General features: G+C 40.8%; 1 protein-coding gene across 2 annotated transcripts in view; it reads right to left on the reverse strand.

Annotated features, from left to right (window-relative positions):
- Positions 1 to 8,261: 8,261 nt before the first annotated feature.
- Positions 8,262 to 24,526, reverse strand: part of SIGIRR (single Ig and TIR domain containing) — a 43,380-nt gene continuing 27,115 nt past the window's right edge. Inside the window, exons 9-10 of one of the 2 annotated variants that reach the window (XM_063289242.1) lie at positions 21,622 to 21,796; positions 8,262 to 10,569 (exon numbers count right to left, since the gene is read on the reverse strand). In XM_063289242.1, coding sequence (XP_063145312.1) covers positions 10,376 to 10,569; positions 21,622 to 21,796 — 369 coding nt within the window. In that variant the 3' untranslated portion in view covers positions 8,262 to 10,375. The remainder of the gene's footprint in view (positions 10,570 to 21,621; positions 21,797 to 24,526) is intronic. The other variant, XM_063289243.1, reaches the window with a different exon arrangement.

A 24,526-nucleotide genomic window follows, 5' to 3' on the forward strand; every position in this document is an offset into this window, starting at 1 on the left:
ATCTGCAAGCAAACAGCCAAGCTCAGAGAGCACCAGGGATTCCACAGTTCAACCCTGTGCTACAGATATTCTCTTCTATTGAGATAAGTGTCCTAGGGTTAGTATTAGAATAGGCACTTAACAGCAGGAAAGATACAAAAACTAGATCTGTGCAGCAACTTGGATTCAAAGAGGAAAAGGTGATCTGGAGCACATAGGTTGCACCAGTTGGCATTTTATTTGTCAAAATTTATATAGCCACCCATTTCACAGGAAGTGACTGGGCGGTGTACAATAATGATAAAAATCTATGTACAATACATAGATAAAAAAGCATTAAAATATTAAAAACCACAAAAATTAAAACAAATATATACGAACTGCAGGTACAGAGAAAATTAGTACATCCACCTCAATAGTGGGGCCATCCCAACAAATCTCCGGTTCCCTGGGACCCCCAGGCCTGGTGGCATAGCCAGGTCTTGAAGGACTTCTGAAATGTCAAAAGGGATGAAGCTAACCGAATATCGGGGGGCAGAATGTTCCATAAGGTGGGCATCATGGCAGAGAAGGCCTGCCTCTGGAACCCATAAAATGTAGGTCCCTGACAGACGGTATCTGCAGTATGCCTCCTCTGCTGGATCTAATGGGCCGGGCTGATACAACCAGGGAGAGGCAGTCCCTCAGATAGCCCGGTCCCACGCCATGAAGGACTTTAAAGGTTGAAACCAGCACCTTGAATTGGAACCGGCAGCAAACAAGCAACCAATGCAGCTCACAGAGCAGAAGTGGAATATGCTATCCTAGGGGCACACATAATTGCCCATGCTGCTGCATTTTGCACCAGTTGAAGCTTCTGAATACTCTTTAAGGACAGCCCCATGGAGTGCATTACGGTAGTCCAAATCTGGAGGTGACTAGGGCGTGAGTGACTGTGAGCAGAGCCCCCCAATCCAGGAATGGGTGCAACTGGCTCACAACCCAAAGTTGTGCAAAAATTAAACCATTAAACATCTTCCTGGGGTTGCGCATGAGCACCAGGAAAAAAAATGGCTTTAAGGATTTCCCAGTAAGAGAATCACATGCCCATATGTGGTCCAAATTAGCATCCCTGCCTAACCTTGATGAAAACCACCAAGAACAAAAATCACATGCTCATTAGCAAACATCAGATCTCTGATTAATTCATCTAATCCAAATATGACCCAATACTAGCAAATTATCTTCCTTATGACTGCAACAATTACAACGTTGAAGAAAGGGAAATTCACCACTACATACTGGGAAGCTTCTGGACATTTATCCATTCACACACAACTTTTATGATTCCTTATGTATCTGCTGTATTATTTGAGCAGGCCCACCTAGCACTGGCTGATGGACAGCACTGCAAAATCAATAAACAGCAACAAGCCTCTTTCCACACCTGGTGCATTCATCAAGCAATTGTTATAGCACAAGTATTTGGTCACAGCATCCTCTTCCAGGCCAGAAATCAATATGTTCTTCTGAGGCTAGTTGTTTCCATCTTCTCTGAAGCCTTTGATAAATACCTTGCCCATGACTGACAACAGGCTAATCCCACATCAATTCTTGTATTCCTGATTGCCTCCTTTCTTGAAAACTGGAAATATTGCCTGTTTCCACAAGTAAAGTATTTCCTTAGACTCTCAGATCATTTGAAAGAATAAATGGAGCTGATAAACTAGTGTATCACCACCAGTGTTTATTGCTTCTGCAGTGACTTTATCTGCTCCAGTAGCTTTCCCTCTTTTTAATTGATGGATGGCAGCTTCAGAGACTCTGGAGTTACATTCTTCAATGGTTACATCTGGGCTGTCAAGAGTTGGTGGCTCTACTGGAATGCCTTTCAGAACAGGGCAATTGCAAAAGATCTGGAAGTACTTGTGCAAATGACTCAGTCATTCAATTCCAGAGCTCACAAATACACTGTCTGCTTTTCTAGTGTCATTCATATACTGAAATTTACCTCTAAGGCGGCCTAAAAAGTGTAGAGGTCATAATATTCGCAGCAAGATGCAAGTTCTTCAAGTTCTTCTGCGGTACTATTCCAACAGACATCCCATTCTGTTTTGAAGCAAGGGTGAACTTGCTTAAGTTGTCAATACTGTCACATCTTCTGAGTTTGCACAGTTTTCTTTCATCCAAAATCTATGGTTGTGTTCAATTTCTTCCTACTGGATAGATTTTGTTGGCATGCTTGTTAATTGTGCCTCTTGATCATTTTCATCTTCCAAATGTACAAAGGGGACAAATCAGTTGGAACTCTGGTTGGCAAGCAGGGCCTCGTAACTTCACTCATCCATAACAACTGGGTGTGGCTACATTATGAGCAGTTTGTTTTAATCAAAATTATAGGATTGCATGTAGAAGGTGATAGAAACACAGTGCCTCTCATTGACTGGATGTCCACGAGTGATGTTTGAAAACAGGTGCTGCTTTGGAAATAGTTGAGGACTGGTGTATTGTCTCTATTGGGTGAACGACATGTCAACTGAGGTTTTAAGTGGTGCTGATTGGATGTCTCCAATCATTAGTTCATTTACTTCTACAAGTGATAAGCAGGTGCAGGCCATTGTGTATCATCTCTCCAACACCAAATTTGCACAGGACATGTTTCCAGCCTTGCTGGTTGTTACCGAAAACAGCATTAAAGTCACCGATGTTCAGGATTTATTACCTCTGTGGCAATCCAAGATTGTTTATAACTGTGGATAGGATAAGTCTTTTGCCTTATTCCTGCTTCCGAGAAGCATAATTAAGTGCATTTTCATTGTTCCTAAAAGTGACAGCTCTGCTAATTGACTTGACGCTGATGAAGCTCACAGTACGTTTGGATGCTCTGCAAACTAAGCCAGTACCCTCTGTGTGTTCCTTGCCTCCCCAGTAGTACAAAAAACATCTCATTGTCACAGTCTTGTATGTGGATACAGACATTTCCATATCCAATTGAGACATCATTCTGATAATGCCAGAATTGAAATGCCATGCTGAAATAATTCACAAATGATTATTTCACAATGTCTGACCTGGAAACCAGTTTGAACATTCCAAGTAGCCAGTTTAAAACGTTTTCCCAATTTTTGATGGTGTTTGGCTACTTGCATATTTCTCATCAGCATTCTGACTTTAGTTACGCAACCCTGCTGACGCACCAGGTACAGCCCCCAATGCAGAAGCATTATTCTCAATGGGAATTTCTTTTTAATTCCCATAGTTCCTGATCCCTTGGCAGGGGACAATCTCTCCTCCTTTATCTGGGCTGGGGACTCCCTACAGTTGCCTGCAAGGCTAGCTATGTATTCTGCACGTAGAACACTTTTGTTCCCTAATTTTATAGCCAATAAACAGGGTAGGATGGGATGGAACATTAACTAACGGTCCTACCTCGGTTACCTGCAAAACCATTTTGGAAAGTAGTTTTGTATAACCGTGCACCATTCATCTTAAAGAAATGTGATTATTTTCAGCAACTGATTTCTTGCTCTGTAAAGTAGTTGCTTCCTTTGGGTGGTGCATTCACTAAACCTCTAAGTGTCATCTGTGGAACGCCCAGCACACAACCATGCCAGAAGACACCTCCTCCCACAAAGTTTGTCTAATGAATGAGCTTCTACAAGCAGCCACATGTCAAATGGCAGGGGAAAAAACCTTTTTTTTTCCTTACACTTAAGTAAAGTAATTGTGAAGTCTTTCTGCCTGCAGGCAACTGTGCTGAATGTATAAACTACATGTGGGAAAATCAATGACATTTGAATTATGTTGAGGTCAGGGAACAGTAGAATGTTTCCTATGTGATGCTTTAGTAATTGAATACTGGAAGAAGGCATGAATATAAACACTGGGAAAACATCTCATCTGGTTTCCAGCTAGAATAGATGTGCTTATAGTTGTATCTTTCTGGTACCAATGTGCTTAATTTCAGACAGGATGCCTGAGACCAGTGTTTGGAAATTGGGCTGTTAATTTCTTTCCCGCTATCTCCTTCAAGAGGTAAGACAAAAAGAACAAATCCAGCCTGATTATAATTAGAGCTTAAGTGTTGAGCACGTAGATAAAACTACAGCTAATTTGCTAACCTGTTTCTTAAGAGCCATTTCTTTGCTTTTCCTATCAGCTGTGCCTATTCTCCATCAGAGCAATGTGGGATACATTGCCTTGGCCATGAAATCAGTGGCTCTGACAAACCTCAACCTAGGAGAAAAATGGGCCATTGTGTAACCCTTGAGACACAGTTTCAACCATCTACACACCAGATATGGCCACATAACAGATAAAAAACCTACTTGGCTGTGTTCACGCAACCGAATGCCTAACAGCCTAATGGGATGGCCTGGTTTGGATAACATGTTATAGTGTAGCTTATTTGATTTTGGCTTAGCCAAACTAGTTTATTAACTATCATTTACAGTCTAAGATGAACACAGCTAATTTGTTAGTGGACCGCATCGGTGATCTGAACAAAGAAGATGCCCTTGAATCAAAGTCTATAAAACCCAAGTGACAGTATCTTTATCGTTGTTGGAAAAGGCCCTAACCAGTATCCTGGGAATCTTTCCTAGAGTGCAACTGTTTCTCTGTGCTCCAGGAAAATCTGAGCCATTGCAGGAGAAGAGGGTGGAGAGCAAAATCCAAGGGAAGGTGGGAGAAGAGCTGGGGATCGATTTCAATAGATCAATTCAAGAGAGGACACCGAGCTGATAAAGTAACTCCAAAAGTGACCTGCTGTAGTGGAGAGCGGGCTCCTGTGGCTTTAACAAAAGGGTAGAGACAAACTTTTTAATTGCACCTTTTTCTTCATGGCTGCAGGACAACTTGAAACTGCAAAAATTCTGCCTCCTACAGTAGGCAACCGTGACAATGAACAGGAACTCTGCACTGCTTTGAAACTCTTCCCTTCCGGGAGGTTTTTGCCCTCCTGCCACCTGGGCACTTAGAGCAAGGTCTGCTCCCCAGCTTGGGGGTCTGCTGGCTACCGATCCCTGAGCAGACTCACTTAGGGTACCAAGGAAATAAGGACTTTGACCCGTCACAGCTTTTACTTCCTTTTATGTGGTTAGCATCGGTAATAACTTAGTAAGGTGATTGTAAAGTTCTCCTGTTCCACAGCTCTAGAGCAGGATCTCCAGCATTGCCACCCATTACAATTCCTAGGATTCTTTAAGGGAAATTATGAGTGTTACTGTAGTAAAACTGGTAAGTACATAGTGCCAATTTATCCACGTAGGACAGGCTGGGAGAGGACAATGTCATTCCTGACCCTGTCAAGTTCTACTTCAATTCGTCTCTTTCAAGCTTGGATAAACTAGGAAGACACTTTAGCTCTACAACAGAAGGGGTGAGCTCCTGTTTTGCCCAGATGCTTTGCAAAGCAAATCTTTTCTTAAGCATTAACAGTTTTGCATTTCTGCCTAATTGCAACTGGTGCTATGATTCACTTGATAGTAGAAAGTATTTTGAAGCAAAGCTAAACAGTCCAGCCTGTACAGCAGCGGGTCAAAGTGTACAATCTTATCACCAAAAGCTGAATGGCCTTCTGAGAAAACATTCTCCCTGAATATAAATATTGAGGTAGCTAAAGAAGAATGCAGTAGAGAACAGTTACAATAAAAACAGGCACTGCCCAAAGGAAATGGATTTTTGAAACGCAGCAGGTTGAAAATAAACACACGCACTCTCAGTACCAAGGGAAAGCAGAGGCAGCCCCTCCCTTTACCGGTGTGATGGCCCCCCTTCTTCTGCTGCTCAGTACCACCTTGGGTTGCTCCTGCTCTTGAGCAAGACCCAGCCTTTGCAGTTACACCAAGGGAACTTAGCATTCGCCCCTGGGGGACAGCCCTTCTGGCACGGCCCCAGCTGTAAGCTGTCCTCTGGGTTTACTATAGCCAAAAAGGGCAACCTTGCAGCCATGAGGGCAGCGGCTTTTTGTTTTAAAAGATATCGTGACATCATTGGAGGAGGAAGAACTGCACTTTGGGCTTAAAAAAAACTTGGGAGGGTTTCAGGGGAGAGCAAAACATATCTGTTAAACCAAAAACAATTAAGGTTGGTGGAGTTTTTAAATAAATTTAACCATGATATGGCACGTAATAGAATAATACACCAAAAAATGGAGAAGGAAGGAACCATACTGTGCGTACATACATCAATTGCCCTTCTTAACTTCAGACCAGGGGTCTTGCGACTGTAACACAGACCGGCTGTTTCTAGCTCTTGCCCTTAAAAATAGCAGCGACACTGAACTCAAAACCTAGACTTTTATAAAAGATGGGTACAACTTGCATGCGATTGCACTGCCAACAATTAAGTTCTCAAAAGAATGCATGATAAGCTCCTTTGAATCAGACCAAAGATATAGTTAATTCCTGCAGGAAATTGTAATTTCCTACAGTTCCTGAAAAATAGAACATTTCCGTGGAGACAAAGAAACTTGCTTGGCCGTCGCCTGTCAGCAATTTTCAATACCATACTGTTTCTGAAGGGGGAAATTCTATCTAATGTTCATAGCTAATAGCCATTTTAAAAGAGACTGGGCAAGATAAGGCTAGCTAAGTTAACAGCTATGACCACCTTTTGCTAGAGTCAATTCTGTAAGTAGGTGTGGTATGAAGGAATCAGTCTTCAAACTGCTGCCAGTCAATTTCACTTGAGGTTTGGTGGGGGGAAGATTGAATCTGCTTTCTTCAAACCACTTAATGTTTTAAACCTTTATGTTCCTTAATTCCTTTTTCCTATTTAAAAGCCATAATAAAAAACTGTCTTTAACAAGGATGAAGCTGTAACCTCTTGATAGTTGGTTCTTTTGTAATGCACTTTTCTGAAAGGTTCTTGCCAGTTGAGACATCTCCATCTATATGAAATGCGTTGTTCGAAGTGCAATACCTTATACTAAGACTGAAGGAGAGTCACTGTTTTGTTGAACATCTGGCTTGGAGCTCTCCTTTTGAGACTCTTTGCACAATGTTTGTTTTGGGGCCATCATTTCCAGGCATTGCCATTTAACTATGGACATTATTTGACCAATGTAATCACTCTGGTCCCAATTCTACATGGCTTCCCATGTCAGAGACCTGTCCTTTTATGCCATGATTAGCATGTGAAGCCCGGAGCCTGTGATGAAGACCTGTCAAAAGAATTCACCCACTTTCTTGGCAGTCTTCCTTTAGTATTCCTGTCACCCATAGGTCACATAACAAGCCAATGCTTCTTGAATGATTTCTTGCCCCCTATATTTAAATAATTCTCTTCTGGATTCTCATTTTTAGAGCAATATAATCAACAACTATCTATTTTCACTTGCTTTACCATCAAATAGTACCAACTTTTAGACCGCTTTTGCTGTAACAACTAATGCTGAGTATTTATCTAATCTATTATATACTGCATGAAAGTCCTCAGGATAAAAAAAGATGCACATATTGCATGGACCCAAAAGATCATGCTCCCAAACACTGAATGTAGCAGATGTACCAAAAAGCATACAAACTTTCAAGAACTTTAAGGAGATGCTTTAACATAATGGAATTCAGGTATGTGCTGCTTGAACAGTATTAGAGAATGCTCCTCTCCTTCATCCAGTGGTTCTTTAAAGAAATGGGACTTCGTGTCATATCCTGGCTGCGTCTTGATCCAAGAGTTGCACTGGGCTTTGATGTAGACCAAAATGAGCATTTCCAGTCCTTCCTTTCTGCATTCTGTGTTCATGCTGCATTGTCTTGTGTTATGTACTATCCCTCACCCTCACCAGACACCTCCCAAACTTCACTTTGACTTCAAAAAGTGCATTGGAAGAGGGAGAAATACGCCTGCAGACATCCTCTAAACTTTTCAATTTCTGAAGGAAAGTAAGGGTAAATGGACTCAGATGTCATTTCAGCCAGTTAAAGCAAGGTGCCAAGTGGGCCTCAAACTCTGGCTGACATTATAGGCCAAATGAAATGGACTAACCTTAGATAATGATAATATGCTTGGTAACGGTGTTCTTTACTAAGATTTCTTGAAAATAAATTATTGATATACAAGAAACAGAGGCTCTCATTTGCAATTTTACCTTTTTAACCCCTTCTCTCAAGATAGTTCCAAGGATCCAGTTAGCCTGGAAGTGACTCTGTCTTTGCTTGAAAAACCTGCCATTTTCCCAGTTCAGCTTTGCTCTCTTGGTGTGCATGAAAAGGACAGCGTCAGTTGTGATGCTGAGACCAAAGCCTGGTAGTCCACTGGTCACATCTGCCTATACCAGAAGGAAATGGGCTACAGCTGGCTAAAATGGCAACACTTTATTTGCAGTCCAATCTTTAGAGTAAAAACAGCTGCCTTTTGAATTGCACAAACCAGTATTTAAGCCCAGTGTAAGGTTGGCTTGTTGAAATGTTCCTGTTGTGCTTGGTCCTTTGATACACAGAAGCTTGTCTGAAGAGAGTAAAGTGGTTTAGAATATTGGACAATCTTTTTCTAACAAGAAACCTTTTGAAGAGGAACTTTTGTCATTACAATGATCAGAGAACAAAGAAACACTTGGTCAAGCACCATCACTCTAATATCATTGCAAGATAACCTTTCTGCTCTCTAAATCAACTTTTTCTTGGGGTTTAATTTGGATAAAACTTGAGGGGCAATTTCAATATGCTATGCTTACTCTACTGCTTAAAAGAATTAGTCCTAATTTCTGGACTTTCAAATTTTGAGAACTTGAGCAGCTGCTCACAATCCTATAGTGTATCCCAATTGAATTCCTGATACTACCAATCGAAGAGACTATTTGTAGCTCAGGGTTGAAGTGTTGTTTTCTTGCAGATGTTTCATTGCCAGACTAGGCAACATCTTCAGTGCAACCTGAAGATGTTGCCTAGTCTGGCAATGAAATGTCTGCAAGAAAACAACAAGGCTCAGATAGCACCAAGGACTCCACAATTCCTGATACTTCCTGGGACATTTGTTTTAAATGTTTTGATATCATACTTGCCCTCCATCTCCAAATTCTTTTTAAAAAAATTTTGGTCTCCTTCCCAGCCCCGTTCCTGTATCCCTTCTCTTTTTCCCCTACCAATAGGCATCTAAGATATTTTTCTTTCCTTTTTTTTCTTTCAAGTTACTTCCTATTACTGAAACCAGCTTGGATACTCTAATATGTATGTACAGTATGTATGAATTTTCCCCTTGGAAAAAAGGAACGTTACCAGTGCAATTGAACAAGAGATTTCTGAACAGATTGAAATATTTTAGAAGATCTCAACGAATAGGTTTTGATAAGGTACTTGCAATCTATCTTACATGTAAACTGGATCTGCATAACCACAGTCATCTCTTCTCCCTTGCCTCATCCCAATTTAAATCCTGCATCACTTGAGTCACTCCATGCATCTGATGATGTGACCTTAGCTTATGAAAGCTTACAGTATGCCTTAATACAATGTGTTTATCTGAAAAGGTGGTACCAGACAGTTTCTGATTTTTAGCTACCAAAGACTAACAGTGCTTGAGAAATGAAACCAATGAAACCAATTTGCGATGAAACTAATCTAGTTTCCCAATTCCCAATAAAGAATGCCATCATCTACTTAGATGGCACTATATAAATAATAAATAGCAATAGTATTCTATTGGCCTAAAATTCTATGCAGGTCTGCATCCATTGGTGATAGCGTATACTACGGCAGCATTTTCAAATGTACATGGAAATAAGTACAAGTAAGTGTCTTGATACTTTCTTCCAAAGAAAATCAAAGCTCTTTTTCATTTAGAAACCTGCCATTCTTTGCATTTTTCTAGCAAGAATGGAGTCTCAGATCATCTTAGTGTTGATATTTCCCTTTATAATTTCAATTACACTAATAATGTTTAGTCATTAATGTTCCTTTCTTGTATATCAAAACCTACCTGGAGATGTTAGCAGTAACTGAAAAGCTTGCCAGTCCTGCTGCTTAGGTAAGTCCCAGCATGGTGATCTGATGCAAGATCATTATCTGGAATTGTATGGCACTATTGTGTACAAGATAACCAGATGTCCCCAGAAACCTTGTATCCATCTCAGTGGTGAATGCTTATAGAATCATGTAGGGGGCTCAGAGGCTACCTTATCCAACTGCCCTGTTTAATGCAGTGCCCAACAGAAGGATGTCAAGCCTCTGCTGTTTTATTCTTATCTCCTGAAGTCTTAGCTACTCCTCCGAGTTTTGTGTCACCTGAACATTTCTTCCACTGCAACCCTTCATCTAAGTTAGTGATAAACATGTTGAAAAGCATTAAGACCAGGTGAGAATTCTATAGTACTTCATGGGTCGTTCTGGATTAAAGAGACTAATCAAGCATATTATCCCTGTCAAGGAACACCATGCTGATAAAAATTGTCATTTTCACAGGAATATCTTAGCAGGCCTTATATATCATCTTCTGTCACTAGGCAGTAAAAGTCTGTCCTTGCTTCATAGTTGCGAGATCCCAGGTCAGAAATGTCTATCTCACTCTTCTGGTTTTCCTCAAGCTGTACTTCTTCCATTGCCCCAAGACATGGACCATCAGGACCAATCATACGAACTGGTGGTGGGCCTTTGATAACGGGTCCCCGGACGACTGTAGGACAGAAAAGAAATGATAACAAGGTAGTATTTACAAATGTTCACACAGGACTAGTTACTTTGAAATAACTGAGCATATTATAATCCCTACGAAATATTCAAAGTGGGGCTATATCTAACACTGAACCTATTCAATATGTTTAAGTAGCTTAAGTAAAGGTAAAGGTTTCCCTTGACGTAAAGTCCAGTCGAATCCGACTCTAGGGGGCGGTGCTCATCTCCGTTTCTAAGCCTTGGAGCCGGCGTTGTCATAGACACTTCCGGGTCATGTGGCCAGCATGACGACTCGGAACGCCGTTACCTTCCCGCCGAAGCGGTACCTATTGATCTACTCACATTTGCATGTTTTCGAACTGCTAGGTGAGCAGGAGCTGGGACGAACAACGGGAGCTCACCCCGCCGCGCGGTTTCGAACCGCCGACCTTCCGATCGACAGCTCAGCTTAAGTAGCTTAGTTTCCTGCAAATTGTACATTGTTCTGAATGCTAATATTTCTGTTTGAGACCTCTACCTTTTTTTTCTTTGACAGTACTACAGTTTCTAGAGTTCCTTGGGGGAAATGCAAAATGCTATTAAATCAGTATAATGTTTAAATTAATATGAAATCCAGGAGATCTATGACTGGGAGACAATTCCACTGGAGGAAATGAATTAACATTATTTGTGGTCAATGCTTCAATCAAAGCTGGAGCCCTGTGGGAGAACTCCGATTACAGACCTCTAGGGTCTCATGTGGTTTGATCTTCAGTTGGTAGTTTTAGACTTACTCCAAGTGCTTCATTTCAAAATATGTCTTCACTTGGCATAGACAGGAGTGAAGGGACTGATTTTTCAACCCATAGGAAATTGGAGTTTCAAAACTAAAGTGAATTTGTTAATTTAATTTGGAAATAGAAAGTTGCTCATTCTCTTTCCACTAATTTGTGGTCACAACTTTCAATTAACCTCCAGTTATACATTTATGAGATATGTATAAACATTGCAAGTGATACTGCTCTGCATGTACTATCAAGACCTGGATGAACAAGGACAGAGATGCAGTCCTTTTGGAAATCTGCCTTCCCAGGTTTGGGGTCTTGCACCAACCCAACATCAAGGGAGGGGAAGGGGGTGACAATCTTCACTGATCTTCATTGTCAGTGCATGAGTGCCTGTCTGTTAGGTTGTGCTATAGGGAAAGGATGGGAATCCTGCTCAGATACTATCTGCGTGCTGCCCAGCAAGATCCCTTCCTGATCTCCTGAATCTTGTTACTGGGCTGAAGTTGGAATCTCTCCCCCAGTTAGTGGGTAACTTTAATTTCCATGCCTTTGGGGAAGGGTCTGGCAGAGCTCAGATATCATGGCTTCCATAGCAACCATAAGACTTTCCCAATAATCTTGGGCCAATTCACATACATTATGTGGACACAAATTGGACTTCATTTTGTTTCAGAGCAATTGCTGAGTTATCTGGAGATGGAGAATACAATCTTGAGTCTATTGCCAAGATCAGATCATTTTCTGATTCAAATACAATTTGTCACTTGTGACCTTTGTAGGCTTAATTAGGATGGGCCATCCCAATGCCTTAAAGATCCAGAAGGTTTTCAGCGGACACTTAAGGATTTTCCTCTTAATCTTGTAGGCAGTTCTGTCAAGTGTCTGATTGAAGATTGTAAACATAAGGTGACTGGAGCACTTGACAAATTGCCCTCAAGCAGTCAGCAGAACCTGCGGTGCTCTCTGGTTTACCAAGTTTTGGAAGATGAAGCAAGAAGCAACAGAAATCATGCTTTGAGAAAGTCAAGAAGTGAACTTGACTGAGCACACTAAGAGCTGATGCTCAAACCTGCACTGTGCAGGTAAGAGCACTAAAGCAGTCTTACTTCATCTTTATTGTACAGTATCAGCAGTTGTCCAGCGGCCCAAGGTTACTAAGGGAGGGAGGGACAGGAATATCTGCTGCCTGACCAGTATGATGCTTGGCTTCATTTCAAAAGGCTGTAAATGGAATTATTCTACAGGTGCTTGAAAGCTGAAATTGGCTTCATTTCAAAAGGCTGTAAAAATGGAATTATTCTACAGGTGTTTGAAAGCTGAAATTGCCTCATGCTGGCAAGCACAATTTGATGGTTGAAAGGATAGTTGTAGCTGATTTCCCCTTTTATTGTATGTTTATTATGCTTTTTTCATTCATACAATTGTGAACTGCTAGAAGTCTTTAGAACGATGTATAAATAACAGAAATAAATAACAAATCAATACCACCATAGGAAAATCCATTCTGAATCAGACCACAAGACCTACCTAGTCCAGCATGCTGTTCTACAGTAGCCTACTGCAAGCAAAGACCTTCCAAAGGCAGACTCTATGACAAAATTCTTCAGCTAATTTATAGACAACCCTACACAAATTGTGGATGTGGGAACCACTGAGGGCAACAGAATGGGAGACAAAAAAGAAGCAAGCTGCAACCCAATAAAAACTTTTCTTGTGCAAGTTCCACTTCTTAAATATTTGTCCTTAACTCTGATTAATTTTTTTGTTCATCTAGGTTTTATGCAGAAGAAGTTCGCATCAGATGGTGCCCTGTGTCAATTAGCAGAGAAAGGAACAATTTGAATGGCTCTTAGCCTTCAAGTTCTGATCACCACAAAGTACTACATTGCTCTCTCTCCTTACATAAAGCCATAAAGTACATTGCTTGTCCTCATATATATATTTGCAGATTTTACAAGAAGATAATATGCAGGAGAAAACTAGAGGTTTACACAGAGGTAAAAGTGTAGATGCAATTCATCCTGTTCTTTTACATCCTTTCCTTTCCTTCTTTCCTATATCATTGTCTTACTCAACAATGAGGGCAGCACATAGATTTGATGTTCCCAATCTTCCCTCAGAGATTCCAAAATTTCTCCCTTGAAATCTAACTTTTATCTAATTATTTCAGATGTACAAATCCATTATGATCTTGCTGCAATTCCATAATTACTTCATTTTGAATACAAATCTGACTGGCTCATGATGTTTGGCGATACTGTGAGTCAAACAACTCTTCCCACTGCGGAATTCTTCTTCGACATGAAATGCTCAGTAATATTAGAAGCATACATGGCTAGCATTCAGGTGACATGCCAAAAGCAGGATGCTCTATGGACACTTGCACTGTGGTACAGACAGGTTCATTATCCTTTAGATTATACAAATTATTAACAGACCACACAGCCAGGCAACATTTGCTTGGGCTGATGCAGAAGATACAAATTATTTTGATTATTTTTTGCATGCATTTTATGAAGGTTGACTCCCATCAGGTCTTATTATCTCATCCTGTACTTCTATTTAGGAAATAACTTTTGAATTTCCTTATAGTTTTTCACTTCTGATGCTTTGGTTGGGGGAAAGGCAAGAGAAACCAAATTATAATTCCTAAATTCTCATGCAAGCTAGAGCGTATGAAGGCTTGAGCATCCAAAGATGCTGTTGTACACAGCAACAGACAAATGAGAGCTTCGAACAAGGTGTAGACCAATACTGTGAAATGAACAATCCTTATTCATGACAGTGGACACATCCCTTTTGCAAAAGAAGCCAACCACTGCTGTCTCAACTGTAAGAAAAGCCCAGCCAAACTCATGAATTACTTTTATTTTTCCCAACAACTAAAATTCAGAGTATAAGTGAGCTAGGTTTTGTGCTGCCAGATGCTGGTAAATCTTTTATGAGCACCAAACTTATTTTGCTCCTGTTGCTAAAATTAAAATATATTGCTCTGCAAGCTCAGCCTGTATTAGCAAATCCCCAATGCCAGGATTAGTTCATTAAATCCTCTGGATTTAATGAATGCCCACAGATGCATTTTCCTATCTTTGATCTAATGTGCACCCCTAGGCCTAAATGCCTAAAAAGGAATAACATGAAGTAACTATGATTTCTCCAGGTTACAGGCTCTGGAGATGGAAGACTGCCCTTCAGAATAGAAACAGAGCCATTCAATGGCTACTTTGCCTCAGTGGCAGGCATGTGTTCCAGCAAGCAACTGTGAAGAACAGAATAAATGGGCAGTATTGCAGCTTAAGTTTGATAGAAACACAGAGAACAACTATTTTACTTCAAATGAGTTTCTCTTCAGAGCCAGATAGACCACATCTAGGGTACTGAAGGAGTCTGGCCAAAGCATTACATATTATCTTTGAAAAATCCTGTACAAGGGGTCAAATGTCAGGTGACTGACAGAGAACAAATATTGTTCAAAAAGGGGGAAAAGGAGGATCCAGGAACTACAGACTCCTCAGTCTGACATCAATATTTGGGAAAACTCTAGAGCAGATCATAATAAGATCAATCTATAAGTACCTTGAAAACACTGAAGTAATTACCAGCTCTCAGTGCATATTTGTCAAAAACTAAAATGAACTAACTTTATCTCATTTTTTAAAAATTGGATAGCCTGTTGAGTAGAAGTTGGGAAGTTGTAGACAAATACATCTAGATTTCAGCAAAGCATCCAACAAAATGCCATGTGACATTCTGAGTAGTAAGTTAATTAAGTAAAGGCTGAATGGCATAAGAACTAAATGGAGACATAAGGTAAAGGTAAAGGTTTCCCTTGACATAAAGTCCAGTCGTGTCCGACTCTAGGGGGCGGTGCTCATCTCCGTTTCTAAGCCTTGGAGCCGGCGTTGTCCCTAAGGACCCGTCCGTGGTCATGTGGCCGGCATGACTCACGGAACGCCGTTACCTTCCCGCCGAAGCGGTACCAATTAATCTACTCACATTTGCATGTTTTCGAACTGCTTGGTGTGCAGGAGCTGGGACGAGCAACGGGAGCTCACCCCGCCGCGCGGTTTCGAACCGCCGACCTTCCGATCGGCAGCTCAGCGGTTTAACCCGCAGCGCCACCGCGTCCCAACATAGCTGCCTCAAAAATCGTAATCAAAGACTGCTTATCAAACTGGAGAGTCCTTACTAAGGATAAGAGTCCTTATCAAACAGGAGTGAAGGATCAAACAAGGCACCATAAAATTCAGACTGGAACCCTCTGTTATTTATTTATTTTATTTTTATCCCACCTTTATTATTTTTAAAAATAACTCAAGGTGGGGAACATACCTAATACTCCTTCCTCCTCCTCTTTTCCCCACAACAACAACCCTGTGAAGTGAGTTGAGCTGAGAGAGGGTGACTGGCCCAAGGTCACCCAGCTGGCTTTCATGCCCAAGGAGGGACTAGAACTCTCAATCTCCTGGTTTCTAGCCCAGCACCTTAACCACTAGGCTAAACTGGATCAAGAAGTGGCAGAAATGTTTATCAAATTTGCATATGGCAGAAAATTGAATAAGAGAGCAAAAAGGCAAATATAACATTACAAAGTATCTTGACAGGTTAAAGGAGTGGGCTGAATATAACTGAACGACATGTAACAGACATATGCCAAGTTCTTCATTTAGAAAATAGAAATCAAGGACACAAATGTACAATGGGATGCCTAGCTTGATAATAGTACCTTTGAAAAAGGGGTTGAAATACAAGACAATTTCAAACTGGATATGAGTCAGCTACATGATATGGCTGGGAAAAGGGTAAATGCAACTTCAGTTATATCAACAGAAGTAGAGTTTCCAAATCATGGGAACTATAAAAAGGTGCTACTAGACTCCTCCTGATTTTTTTCAAATGATGGGAAGTAATTGTTCCACTTTATTCTGCTTTGGTCAGATCCCACCTCAAGTATGGTATTGCTGTGGACACCTCCCCATTTTAAGAAGGAGTCAGACAAACTGGAAAAGGTACAGAGAAGGGCAGTAAAGATGATCGAGGAAACTGAAATGAAGCCTTACAAAAAGAGGTTGAAAGAATTCTGAATATTTATCCTTCAGAGAAGACCTGCAGTGGAGAGGATATGAGGATAGACTTCAAGTACCTAAAAGATATCATGCACAAGAAAAAATGTCAAGATCTGTTCTTCGTTGTTCCAGAATATAAAATATGACACAATGTGTTTAATTACAGAAGGGGAGACTCTGAATGAATATTGGAAAAGGTTTTCCCAAATATTAAAAAAGGGGAAAAAAACAGTAAGAGCAGCTCAACCCTGGAGCCAGTTATACAGAGAGGTGGTAGATTCAACTTCACTGCATTTGTTTGAGTTGAGGCTAGATGGAAATCTGTTGAGCATCCTCTAATTTGGATTTCTGCACTGAGCAGGGATTGGACTTGACGGCCTAAATATCCCCTTCCAATTCTGATTCATGTTTCTTATTGCTTTCTTTTTTCAGCTTTGATATATTGGGATATACAGTATATGACAGAGGAAGTTGGAATGTTACTTAATGAAAAGATTATAAGCCACCCTCCCATATTGCTACATTCAAATAAATTTATCACAATAATTAAGATGTAATTTCCATATATCTATACCACACACACAATTTATGGTTACTGCAAATTGTGTTTTATAGAAACTCCTGTCTTGCTTGCTGATCAGTATTTAATGTGAATTTATAAACACATATGGATTAATTAGCATGCAGTAAACTGTGCCACAGTAAGCCAATGAGGTTCACTGTCTGGTAAAACATTGACTACTATATAGACTGATGCCATGGGTGTCTGGGCAATGAAGGGATAGTTAAACTGATGTCATTCTACATTAGCCACCAAACAACGCTTGTCCATTAGGCCATTTGGAGGCCACAGGAACAGCAAGGAATGGAGATGAGGTTGGTAATCAGTTGAAACATATTAAGATATTAGGCCAAGATGTCCCAACATAACTATTGTGAAGGTTAAGCTACCTTAATTAGTAATAATTGTGATTAAACCTAACTGTGCAAACCTGGCCTGGAAGAAGAGAATACAGTTTAAGTTAAAAGTGATTGGATAGGCTTCACTACTCAAGGGGTATACTTTTTCATTTGCCTCCACTGTAACTTCCTAATGAACAGATTTTATCTTTTGTGAATGAATGAAGAAATCTGTTTATTAGAGGTAAAACAAGAATAAGTTTTTTCTTTTAAGCATTAGCTACAAGTCTCAATCTTTTTCACCAATTGTGGGATAATTAAAAAAGAAAGAAAAGTAAATTAAGGCCCCAGCAGAATCAGTAACATCAATTATGTCCTACTGATATAGCCAAGAAATTTTGGGAGCAAATATGCTTTATAATTCAAAAGATCCATAAAGTTAATATACAGTTGAAACCAGAACTTTTCCTTTGGGGCTTGATGGACTGATAACTTCAAAGAAAATTTGGGACTTTGTTCTTGTATATGGTAACAGCAGCAAGACTTTTGAATGTGCAAAGATGGAAAGATGCACAAATTCCCACAATGGAAGATGGGATGCTGAAATTAAAGGAATTGGCACAGATGGCAAAATTGAGAGCACTGATAAGAGAAAATACTGTGACTGGATTTGTTACTACTTGGAAACTGCTTTTGGAATATTTGCTTGTAACTGGAAAAAATGGAAGTTTTGATTTTGGGTTTTGACAATTAAATTGTTAGTTTTTTATAGAAAGACTGTTGTTGTTTATTCATTTAGTCACTTCCGACTCTTCGTGACTTCATGGACCAGCCCATGCCAGAGCTTCCTGTCGGTCGTCAACACCCCCAGCTCCCCCAGGGACAAGTCCGTCACCTCTAGAATATCATCCATCCATCTTGCCCTTGGTCGGCCCCTCTTCCTTTTGCCTTCCATCTTCTCCAGGGTGTCCTGTCTTCTCATTATGTGGCCAAAGTATTTCAGTTTTGCCTTTAATATCATTCCCTCAAGTGAGCAGTCTGGCTTTATTTCCTGGAGGATGGACTGGTTTGATCTTCTGGCAGTCCAAGGCACTCTCAGAATTTTCCTCCAACACCACAGTTCAAAAGCATCTATCTTCCTTCTCTCAGCCTTCCTTATGGTCCAGCTCTCGCAGCCATAGGTTACTACGGGGAACACCATTGCTTTAACTATGCGGGCCTTTGTTGTCAGTGTGATGTCTCTGCTCTTAACTATTTTATCGAGATTTGTCATTGCTCTTCTCCCAAGGATTAAGCGTCTTCTGATTTCCTGACTGCAGTCAGCATCTGCAGTAATCTTTGCACCTAGAAATACGAAGCCTTTCACTGCTTCTACATTTTCTCTCTCTATTTGCCAGTTATCGATCAAGCTGGTTGCCATAATCTTGGTTTTTTTGAGGTTTAGCTGCAAGCCAGCTTTTGCACTTTCTTCTTTCATTTTCATCATAAGGCTCCTCAGTTCCTCTTCGCTTTCAGCCATCAAAGTGGTATCATCTGCATATCTGAGATTGTTAATGTTTCTTCCAGTGATTTTAACTCCAGCCTTGGATTCCTCAAGCCCAGCATGTCGCATGATGTGTTCTGCGTACAAGTTGAATTGGCAGGGTGAGAGTATACAGCCCTGCCGTACCCCTTTCCCAATCTTAAACCAGTTCGTTGTTCCATGGTCTGTTCTTACTGTTGCTACTTGGTCGTTATACAGATTCCTCAGGAAGCATACAAGGTGACTTGGTATCCCCATACCACTAAGAACTTGCCACAATTTGTTATGGTCCACACAGTCAGAGGCTTTAGAATAGTCAATAAAACAGAAATAGATGTTTTTCTGAAACTCCCTGGCTTTTTCCATTATCCAGCGGATATTGGCCATTTGGTCCCTAGTTCCTCTGCCTTTTCTAAAGCCAGCTTGTACATCTGGCAATTCTCGCTCCATGAGTTGCTGAAGTCTACCTTGCAGGATCTTGAGCATTACCTTACTGGCATGTGAAATGAGTGCCACTGTTCGATAGTTTGAACATTCTTTAATGTTTCCCTTTTTTGGTACGGGGATATAAGTTGATTTTTTCCAGTCTGATGGCCATTCTTGTGTTTTCCAAATTTGCTGGCATATAGCATGCATTACCTTGACAGCATCATCTTGCAAGATTTTGAACAGTTCAGCTGGGATGCCATCGTCTCCTGCTGCCTTGTTATTAGCAATGCTTCTTAAGGCCCATTCAACCTCACTCTTCAGGATGTCTGGCTCTAGCTCACTGACCACACCGTCAAAGCTATCCCCGATATTGTTATCCTTCCTATACAGGGCTTCTGTATATTCTTGCCACCTTTTCTTGATCTCTTCTTCTTCTGTTAGGTCCTTGCCATCTTTGTTTTTGATCATACCCATTTTGGCCTGGAATTTACCTCCGATGTTTCTAATTTTCTGGAAGAGGTCTCTTGTCCTTCCTATTCTATTGTCTTCTTCCACTTCCGTGCATTGCTTGTTTAAAAATAATTCCTTATCTCCTCTGGCTAACCTCTGGAATTTTGCATTTAATTGGGCATATCTCCCCCTATGACTGTTGCCTTTTGCTTTCCTTCTTTCTTGGGCTACTTCTAGTGTCTCAGCAGACAGCCACTTTGCCTTCTTGGTTTTCTCTTTCTTTGGGATGTATTTTGTTGCCACCTCCTGAACAATGTTGCAAACTTCTGTCCATAGTTCTTCCGGGACCCTATCTACTAAGTCCAGTCCCTTAAATTGATTTTTCACCTCCACTGCATATTCCTTAGGAATATTAGTGAGCTCATATCTAGCTGAACTGTGGGTCTTCCCTAATCTCTTTAGTCTGATCCTAAATTGTGCAAGAAGAAGTTCGTGATCTGAACTACAGTCAGCTCCAGGTCTTGTTTTTACCGACTGTATAGATGTCCGCCACCTTTGGCTGCAAAGGATGTAGTCAGTCTGATTTCGGTGTTGTCCATCTGGTGCAGTCCATGTATAAAGCCGTCTCTTAGGTTGTTGGAAGAGAGTGTTTGTTATGCAGAGTGAGTTGTCTTGGCAAAATTCTATCAGCCTATGTCCTGCTTCGTTTTGTTCTCCCAGACCATGCTTACCTGTAATTCCAGGTGTCATTTGACTGCCCACCTTAGCATTCCCGTGATGAAAATAACATCTCTTTTAGGTGTGTTGTCCAGTAGGTGCCGCAGATCCTCATAGAACTGCTCTACTTCAGCTTCTTCAGCATCTGTGGTTGGGGCGTATATTTGGATCACTGTGATGTTAGATGGCTTGCCCTGAATTCGAATTGAGATCATTCTATCGTTTTTTGGATTGTATCCAAGCACTGCTTTAGCCACTTTACTATTAATTATGAAGGCTACTCCATTTCTTCTGTGGTCCTCTTGTCCACAGTAGTAGACCTGATGGTCATTTGATGTGAAGTGGCCCATTCCAGTCCATTTCAGTTCACTGATGCCCAAAATGTCTATCTTTAATCTTGACATCTCACCAATAACCACATCCCATTTGCCCTGGCTCATAGATCTTACATTCCAGGTTCCTGTGGTGTGTTGATCCTTAGAACATCGGATTCGCCATTCACCACCAGCACCGTCAGCCGCTAGCCGTCCTTTCGGCTTTGAGCTAGCTGCGTCATCACGTCTGGGGCTAGTTGAACTCATCCTCTGTTCCTCCCCAGTAGCATTTTGACCATCTTCCGACCTGGGGGTCTCATCTTCCGATGGTATACCGACATATCTCTGGTTGTACTGATCCATTTAGTTTTCACGGCAAGAATACTGGGGTGGGTTGCCATTACCTTCCCCAGGAATCACATTTAGTCTGACCTCTCTGTCATGACCTTCCCATCTTGGGTGGCCCTTCACAGTTTAGCTCATGGCATCATTGAGGTGCTCTAGCTCCAGCACCACGACAAGGTAACGATCCTTTGCTGAAGAGAAAGACTGTTAGTTAACATTTAATTAGGAGTAAGAGATTAAGCTACTAATAGTATGCATTTATATCTGTGTTGGAGAAGGTCAGAAGTCACTTTCTTTTTATCTCTTCTCACTATTCTTGTACTTTTTTATTTTTCTTTTTTAGTTCTTTATTCAAGCTTTTCTGTATTTTGTATTTTAACTTTTGTATTCTGAAATTTTAATAAAGTTCTTATAAAAATAAATAAATAAATAATGTCCTCCTGATATTCACACTGGAGAACCATGCCCCAGAAAGGTTTACTTCAGAGTCATTCCATTAAGAAACAGTGAGAGAGCTAATATTAAATACAGTAGTGTTTTTACCAATGTCTCCTTCAGAGTGGGAATCCCCCTGGAATTCTGGATAGTTGCTATGGAGAATCAGCATTGGATCCTTGTCTTCCTGGAGACAGGTTTGGGGATCCCCCCTGAGACCTTGATAAGATACTTTCCGTGGCAGGGAGAGGCACAGCTCCTTCCAGAAAGCTGACGAAATTGCCTAGAAGCAGAGGATAGGGAAAAAACAACCCAGAGAGATTTGTCATATGCTCATCATCTTAGGTAATCTTCTCAGTGATATATCTCAAAACCCTGACTTGAGAAAAACATTCTCACAGGCAATCTGTAAAGTGCAGGAACCAGGTCTGGCTTCCAAAGGATTGAACAAAAGAGATAAAAAGCCTGTTACTGGGAAGGCAGGTAGAGTTCAGTGAGTAGTATCTACATTCAGCTTGTTTCATCTCTGAGATGAAACATCCTGCAAAACCAGAGAAGAGATATTAAGTGGTATTAGCAGACAAACCTACTTTTCCTTTAATTTAGGATTTTAGTGCAATTGTATATTCTGATTATGTATGTGTTTTATGCCAGATTTCTTTCCTTCATCATTGTAAAGAAAAAGCAGAAGAATATGTGGGTATATCCAGGGGAGCCTCAAAAACTGTAGGGAGGTCAAGCAGAGAGCAGGAGCCTTGCAAAAATTCCTTCTCCCATCCTGTTATTTCCTGACAGTCTGACCTTCTCATGATGAATGCAATGACTTACCCAAATCCCCCATTCAAGTTTCTGCCACCCACGCCCCTGCCAAATAATTCCAGTTCTGGAAACTTACAGTAATACCTTTTATGCAACAAGGGACTTCACGAGATCCTACAGGATTACAGTACCTGTTTGGGTAATATTCAGAGATTGCAATTCTGGAGAAGGAAGTGAAATGGAAACACTGAGATCTGTATAACTGAGTATCGCTTTTAAGTTAACCGGCAACACTAATAGAAACCCTTGCAAACTTTACTATATTTTCAGACACAAGGAGGCATAAGATACCTTCCTGGATGTGGCCCATTCTTTTTCATTGTTTTACTGATCTGCTGATCACTGATCTACTACTGCACCTTCCTTGAAAAAGAGCAGGGTGAGTTGAGACACAGATACAAATAGACAATTTTCTTTTGCAGCTGTCATAGGCTGAGGCAAAATAAAGCTGTATGAATAAAGAGCAGCCACAGTGTTCAAACACAGAGGACAAATGTACACATACACAGGAGACATGGAAAAACTGCAGAGTCTCAGGGTACAGAAAGTTTTTCACCCATGGATGCCCCATATATTTCTACAGTTCTCATTCCAAACAAGGCAGGGCTGGTGCCAGATTCTCCCTCTCTCCTGCTCTTCCCTGCTCTTCCCTTGTCTCCATTCCAGCTATTAGCTTGCATTATGTCCAGCCAGATGCCTTCATCTCCTGCTCATCGCCTTTCTTTCAGTAATGTCTGCCTCTGTTCAAGAAATGTAAGATGATCCTCCCTGTTCAAGGTATTTGTGGGGAAACTTACCTTTCTCTCAAGTCAGTGCGTACTTTCTAGGATGAAAAATCCTGTAACTGATCTAGGAAATGCTCTTAGACTACTATCCAATGAAGTTTAAGAACACAACAGCTTTTTCTGAAGGTATTTCAGGCATAACAAAGCCTCCATCTTTCAAAAATCTGAGACTAGAACAAACAATTGCAAAACACATTTGATCACTGAAAATTAGCACCACTTCTGTATCTCAAAGATGTCTTTGTACTACAAGATAGTTTATAATAGGGTCAGCAGCAAGGATTGTGTGGCTTAGGAAACTGAAATGAAGCAGGAGACCAACTTAACAATGTCTGCCATGCCAATGATTTCTTTATAGCCAACACTGTCTTCAAACAACCAAAAAGATGCCTCTATGCATGGACATCACCAGATGGTGTGCCTAAAATCAAATTGACTACATTATTGCTAAAGTGGGATGTAGGAGCTAAATTATAGCATCAAGGACATGGGCAGGTGCTGGCTGTGGAGCAGATCACAAACTGCTCATTTGCAAGTTCCAAGTTAAGCTAAAGAAGAAGAAGAAAGCCAGTCAAGTTCCACAGTATGATCTTGAACACGTACTCACCATTTTCAAAGCAAACATCAGGAATCATTTTGAAAACCTGAACCTCATTGATAGAGAACCAGAGGAATTATGGAATGAACTTAAAGAAGTGATTAAGGATGAATGTGAAAACAGACTGCCAAAAATGGGGAAAAAAACCAGAAGAAAGTAAACTGGATGCCAGAACAAACCATGGAAATTGCCAAGAAGAAAAGAGAAGCAAAAGCCAAGAAGAACACAAATCTCAGAAAGGAACTTAACACAGAGTTTCAGAGAGATGTTAGAAGAGAAAAGAAGCAGCATTACAACAACAGGTAGAACCACCAGTCTTACAATTGATAATGAAGATATCAAAGTGGTGGAGAGCTTCTGCTTTTTAGGATCAACCGTAAACAGTAAAGGGACAAGCAGTCAAGAAATACACTGCAGACTAGCACTTGGTAGAACAACCATGAAGGCCTTGAAAAAGATATTCAAATGTCATGATGTGTCTATACCTGCAAAGATCAGAATTGTGCAAGCCATGGTATTCCCCGTGACACTCTATGGAAGCAAAAGTTGGACTTTGAAGAAGCAGGATAGCAAGAGTATTGACACTTTTGAGCTTTGGTGTTGGAGAAGACCCCTGAGAATACCGTGGAGAGCCAAGAAAACAAACACTTGGATCATGGACAAAATCAACCCAGAGTTCTCACTCAAGGCACAAATGACCAGGCTCAAATTATCCTACTTTGGACACATTATCTGAGGACCTAGCTCTCTGGCGAAGGCTCTACTGCTGGGAAAGGTGGAAGGAAAGAGAAGAAGAAGAAGATCAGCAGCA

Source organism: Candoia aspera, chromosome 1 (genome assembly GCF_035149785.1).
Source record: "Candoia aspera isolate rCanAsp1 chromosome 1, rCanAsp1.hap2, whole genome shotgun sequence".
In the NCBI taxonomy this organism is placed as follows: Eukaryota; Metazoa; Chordata; class Lepidosauria; order Squamata; family Boidae; genus Candoia; species Candoia aspera.